This window comes from Engraulis encrasicolus, chromosome 7, assembly GCF_034702125.1.
Source record: "Engraulis encrasicolus isolate BLACKSEA-1 chromosome 7, IST_EnEncr_1.0, whole genome shotgun sequence".
Taxonomy (NCBI): Eukaryota; Metazoa; Chordata; class Actinopteri; order Clupeiformes; family Engraulidae; genus Engraulis; species Engraulis encrasicolus.
The window spans coordinates 51,311,951-51,318,759 of NC_085863.1; the positions used below are offsets into that span (position 1 = coordinate 51,311,951).

At 43.3% G+C, this 6,809-nt stretch overlaps 1 protein-coding gene across 1 annotated transcript in view; it reads right to left on the bottom strand.

The window, feature by feature from the left end:
- Positions 1-420: 420 nt before the first annotated feature.
- The window catches only part of si:dkey-237j10.2 (uncharacterized protein LOC568721 homolog), an 8,523-nt gene continuing 2,134 nt past the window's right edge, over positions 421-6,809 (bottom strand). The window contains exon 3 of the mRNA XM_063202639.1: positions 421-2,197. Within this exon, the coding sequence (XP_063058709.1) occupies positions 1,380-2,197 (818 nt within the window). The 3' untranslated portion in view covers positions 421-1,379. The remainder of the gene's footprint in view (positions 2,198-6,809) is intronic.

Here is a 6,809-nt window from a genome sequence, read left to right on the forward strand (position 1 = left end):
TTGTCCACCCGGGATACGAACTCCTGACTTATACTTTTGTAGTCAATTGTGTGTACCGCTACACCATGCCACGTACCTCTGGCCTCAGAATTTCTTAACTCTTGGGACAAGATGCTTGCCTATGATTTATTCAGTGGCTAACAAATGCTTAGCAAGGAGTCATTGTTGTTAAATGTCACCAAAATGGGATCTTGACTTTAACCGAACAGAACTCGATAACTCTGATAACCATCTGCCAAATGACACTTTAGATGTCAATTTGAAAGATGTGGTCATCATGGAGTAGTGGTTAAATGGCTAGGCTTGAACCATGAAGGTTGCAGGTTCAATCCCCAGTGAAGACATGACCTTTGTGCTTCCTGGAACATGGTATGAAAATGTACATAGAATCAATTGGCCTCCAGACTCATGATGCAGTAGTTTCAATTATAGATATTTGCATTTTTAATTGCAAGTCAAATGACAAACAACACAGGTTGACACAGAGAGTACATTCGAATAAGCAGACTTCCGTCCTCCCTTGCTTACTTGCCTGCTTGTGACCTCATGTTGATGTCACAGACGACAGAAAATTAATTAAACATCTTGCAAAAGCACAATTCCTATGCCATTTTCTCATTTGCAATTCGGATGGTGGATGAAAAACAGTCCCCCAAAAGTTGTTGTGGCTAGGCAGACAGCGGGGAAACTTTATTGTTCTCTCCATGGAGGTGGGGCCAGGAGGCGGAGTGAGGCCACAAGCACAAGTGGAGGATCGGAGGCCGCATATTGGAATGCACACTTATTTTTTTAGCAGAGCTGGGAAACTAACACAAAGTCTTTGAACAGTGTAAATTGGAACTGTAGAGGCCATTTGACACTGAGGATCTCAGCAGCATCAGCTTGCGCAATAATGGACTAGCAGTTAAGCTGTTGGCCTTGAGCCTGATAATGGCGAGTTCGAGCCCCGACACAGAATCATGTTGAAATACTGTCTTACATTCAACTGCTTATGTTATGGTATGAGGTCAGATTAATAATAATAGTAATAATAATCATCAATTAATAATGTAAGCGCACCTGGGAACTTACCATTGACATTATAACACAGCTCTGTACAACAAAAATGAACAGAACACACAACAGAGCGCACAACAGAATTGTTGTTACTGTGGGGGTCTGCGTTAGGGCACTGTGCCACCACACCGGCAACCCAGGTTCAATTCTGTCCTGGCTCATTGGCCACTCCTTCCCCAATTCTCTCCCCACTCATTTCCTGTCCCTCTCTCGCAGTCCAAAAAGCCACACAAATATCTTTTAAAAAGTTACATTGACATAGTATTTTCTTTTACTGTGTGTCATGGTAGCACAAGGCTTAAGCAAGAGAAAAGGTCATATTTTCATTGTTGGTTTTGCTCGTCCTTCACATGATCAGACTGAACGTCAGAGATCCTGAGCTCGGGAGAGCTGAAGTGGGAGTTTGACCTCAGGCCGCAGGTGCTGAGGTAGTGAATGGAGTCTGAGGTGGTGGGCCTATCCCCATCGACCCCCCACTGCCCTCTGCTGGGCACCCCCGCTGCCGCCACAGGGCTGTCCACCACCACAGTGGGCACCACCACCATGCCCGGGCTCACGGAGGCGTCGGCGCCGCGCGCCAGGCTGTCCTGGAGGTGCTGCCGGTACACTTCCAGCAGCTTGGTCTCCAGGTAGCCGTTCAGCATGGAGTTGGACAGCCTGTCCAGCCCCCTCATGGAGTCCAGCTCCCTCATGGAGTCCAGCCCCGGCAGGCTGGTGTCCATCTCCATGTAGCCATCATCATGGTGGTGGTGGTGGTGGTGGTGAGGATGTGGGTGTTGAGGTGGTTGGTTGCCCCCCAGCCAAGGCAGAGAATCCCCAGGGGCCTCTTCTTCCATGTCCACCAGGTCCTGCGAGTGGAGCACGGGCTGCCAGTCCTCTGGCGGTGCTGCCACCCAGTGGGGGCTGTTGGAACTGCGGTCGCCCAGCTGGTCGCCCCTCAGCTGCATGTCCGGGTAGACCTTGCAGACGCTGGGGCAGCACCAGGAGCGGTAGAGCTCCAGGCCCCAGTACTCGTCCATGCTGGTCCCTGCGCCGGCTCCATGGAGATGGGCCAGGGGAAGGGTGGTGGAGCCTGCGGAGCCAGGTATGCCTACCAGGCCGGACCTGGGCCGATGTCCTCCTGGAGCTTTCTGTTTCCCTGCTGAAGAGAACCAGGGATGGAAAAAGTGAACCATTAGATTATTCGTGGAGAGTTCCACAGTAAACTTGACACATTTACGCCTCTGCATTTAAAGAGAATGAGGAAGTGGCAGCCAGTGATCAAGGACGGATTATGCCCATGCAGCAGTTTGTCTTTGCCTGTGATGCTTACAGTGGGTTCTCAACGTTTGTTGATGAAAAATGTAAGCCTAATTTAATAAAGCAAGCATTCAATTCAACAGATTCCCTTTTTAACCCGTTAATCCCTTTTAATCTGTTTTTTTTATCACCTCACAGTCAGATGTTTTGGACTGACACCCTTCCTCAGAGTGAGAGTGAGATTTTCTTTGCATTTAATCCAGGGAGGAAGGGTGATGAAGCGGTATGTCTGAACAGTGCCCACAGAGTTCAAGGGAATTGTAGTCACAGGTGATAATTTAGGACTGACTGGTCACTCACTCCCTTAGCTGTCAGTGTGGGGGAGCTCAACTTCTGACATTTTGTCTGATCCAACTCTTCTTAAGTATTTTTTTTTGGTATTTTAGACTTTGTTAATGACAGGACAATTTGAGAGAGACGGAAAATGTTTGGGAGAGAAAGACAGGGAAGGGTTGGCAAAGGACCAAGGCCAGAATCGAACTCGGGTTGGCCATATAGTAGACGAGTGCTCTCCCATTAAGCCACGGCAGGACCACATCTAATCCAACTCGTAACTGCGATTCCATGGCTGCCCCAAATGGTGACACACTTATCGGAGTTGGAGTGAATATGTCACTCATAGAAACTAACTGTCTAGTCTGACTACTTACACTTAAGAGATCTATTCTTTGTACCTTCATCGTGACACTAATTATTAATCTCCATGTCTGACTGCTTAGAGTCCCGCCTTTGTACCTTGACATCTCTATTGCCATGGTCGCAGTGACAGGATCTGTCAGATCACCTGGATGTGTCAAAGATGGTAACACTGCAATATGACTGCAACTCTTGCTTCATTCACCTCCTATTAGGACACTGATGATTCCCAGTTAGAGAGAGAGAAAAGAGAGAAAGGAGCCAGGTCATGTTGGGGGGTTATACACGGCTGGTCTAGGTCAACAACAAAAAATGGACCTGGGCGTTTTTTGTGTTACCGCTTTTAAATTGGGGGCCATTTTCTAAGGAAAAAGAAAACCCAACAAAATCGGCCCCTGATGGCCCTGTGGCTGTTGGGCACTGGGTTACTACGCTGGCGACCCGGGTTCGTTTCTGGCCTAGGTCATTTGCCGGTCCTTCCCCATCTCTCTCACTCCACTTGTTTCCTGTCCCTCTGTCACTGTCCTATAATAAATAAACCACAAAATCCCATAAAAAAAAAAAATCGGCCCCTGATGACTGACGGTCCACCAGGAAACCCTGTACTCCAGAATACGAGTCCAAGATTGGGATTATACATCAGAGACTGGTCGCAGGGTGAGAGTCACTGGAGCAGCTCATTATGATGTGAGGAAAAAGTTTGTGCTTTTATTCAGACCCGTACCAGTAAGGTATTGATGTTGGCATGTCTTCATCCTGTCCTGTCCGGTGACACCCCAGATAGTCAAGGACAGGAGGACGGAGGATATGCTCCTTCTCTAAATCCTTGGACAGTCTTTGTATCACTGTCAGTATAATGGTCAATTCGATGTATTTTTTAGAAGCATTCACTGATTAATGTCCCTTTTGGTTGTATATATTCTATGCATGTTTTGATATTAATTCACCCCTGCTCTACAGTATTTGCATTTTTGTAATATATAGCCCGTATGTATACACTGTAAATATTTCATGGGTGACTAACCAGGAGGGGTGTCTACATTGATTTGAGAGGATTGGAGGGCTCTGTAAAGGCTGTCTGTTTATCCCTCCACAGTTCCATCTGGGATCTTCTGTATGTTTATTCTCACGATGAATAATTTAACAAGAGGCTGCTGAAACGGGTATGTAACATAGACACCTAACTAAGTGCGTTGCATTCAGCTGAGTATGTGTCTTAGATCATACAGACAGTATAGTGCAGGTTCAATTGTCTCAAAAATAAGGTTTAGGAACATTTCATATAGATTTTTCCAAATTGTGTTTTTTATCAACTACAGACCCCATAGTCTTCAGATCCACCTGTTTCCAATTTTTTTCTGAAGTGGAAACGCCCAAAATCCAAGATGGCGGATATATGGTCATATTCTAACACAATTGAATGTAATTGAAAGAAACATGTCATATACATTTTTGGAATTGGTGTTTTTTTTATATTTCCTACACCCCCTGAACAAAAAACAACCTGTTTCCACCCCCGTCCCTCAAGTTTTAGTACCAAAATCCAAGATGGCTGACATGACATGTAGCATAAATTATGTATTTGGTGTTTTAAGGTATCTAAAGTCATTGTTTTTTCTTGTATTTGTAATATTCACAATGGATAAAGGACTGTTCAGTCAGCCATTACATGAACTTCATTCAAAAATTATTCAATCTGTTGTAAAAATTCAACATGACATCAGAAAAGGCATTGAACGGCTCTTTTTATGACCAGGTAATGTGTCTTATCCTATTTATTTGTAGGACCCTCTCTGAATACAAAACAACTTGTTTTTATTTTCCCTTTAACTTTCAGAAGCAAAATCCAAGATTGCTGACATTATAGCAAAATAAGGACATTTTAGTGTTTTAACCCATTAAGACATGGCGTTATAAATTTGCTGTTACCAGAATGGCAATGACCAAGTCGTAGTGCATTACTAATACAAAACTTCATAGTATTGTAGTGCTATGGTAGTTAACTTTCAATGACTATTACAGCATGCCACAGGAGGTAAGGCGTGCATTAAGGGGCTACGGTCTATAAAGCCATTCTGCAGTATTGTACGCCTATTGGTAATATTTTGATAGGCACATTATCAACATTTATCTCATATTTTGCCAAAATTCAACATGGTGTCCAAAAACCCTTGAACAAGCAAATAACCTAGATCTCATCTATATCTGAACTGACTGACCCCTGATCTCAATAGCATAGCAGCAGGTGGAGCCGGTGTGATTTATGACAGGAGTGGAGCCCTCTGTCCATCCTCACGATGCCTCAGTCTCAGAGGTAGAACATCTGAAGTTTGGGGTGACACACCTTAAATGTTGTGCGCAAAGATTGGCTTGCAATTTGCCAGTTGCAAAAAAAGGCCTGTTGCCTCCAACTAAACTCTATAGACTGATCAGGAAGTACAAAACAATCCTATTAATTCATTTCATAGAACTATCCAGAAGAGTGGGCAATAGGACTAACTCATTCCACACATTAATATAGAGAGAATACTCTGTAGCATCATTGACACAGACATCGGCGCAGCTAGGAGAGGAAAGATGTTACAGATTCTAAGGGCCCAAGCACTGACAGCACTGACAGGGGCCCTTATGGGGGCCCAAAAATCAAATCTTTTGTGGGCCCCAACATTTTTGGAGGCAGACACAATTTACATTCACATGTGTGCCAGCAATACTTCATGATGCCAAAGGTCTTACAAAGGTATGATAGTGTGGCCATTACTAGGGTCATGGGTGTACACTGACTGTCATGCCAAAGAGCCTAGTTCTGTGAGCAGAGAGCATGGCAAGATTGTTGGAATTGGAAGAATGCAGCATCCCAGGCAGAACATTTGGTTTCATAGCCTTCAGATAAGCTGAAGCCGACCCTGAAGCAACTTTGTAGACCTTGGCCTTGAAATAGGCAGCCAAACCAGTGCATATGCAATACTACTGTACAGGTAGCACTGCATAACAGGTACTGTACATTAATTGATTCATAGTAATTTTTGTTTGAACAATAATTTGGACCTGCACACAATCTTATGTGCTTAAATATTCACAAGTGAATGGCTTTATAGACCTGAAATCATTATGTTAATATTGATTTTGCTATATGAAATGTTGGCCATCTTGGATTTTGTAATGGATTTAGTTTATGTGATGGCTGACTTCAGTCATGTAACAAATATTACCAATAAAAGTCAATAATGGCTGAAATATGCCAATTTTGCCAAATATGATGTCAGCCATCTTGATTTTCCCACTAAAAAACAAGCAAAACATTGGAAACAAGTGGTTTTCTATTAAATGTTGTCCTGGAAATAAAAAAAAAGATTAACTGAAGAAATTAAATCCTTAAAACAGCATTAATGGCGAATGTTCTGTACACAATGGCAGCCATCTTGGATTTGCCATTAAATATTAAGGAAAAAATTGGAAACAGGTGGATTTGTATTCGGGGGGGTCCTAGAAGTAAAAAAAATGCTGAATGGAAAAATCTATATGAAATGTTCCTAAACTTACAACTGAACCTGCACTAGTAAGGATACCTCAAGATACCTCCAAGCAGTAAGCCTTCATAGTAGCTTCATGCTATGGCCATAAAACACAAACACAACTTCAGAAAGGATATTCTGCCTGTATTCAGTGTACATGTTCAAAGCTTTATTTTTACAGTAATGTCAAGTAACTAGTGAGCACATGTACTGTATGTAACTATCTTATCCGTCCTGTATCCGTACACCGTAATGTATAGTATGCATCTATATATCTATCTATCTTCAAAGTGTTTTTCTTTC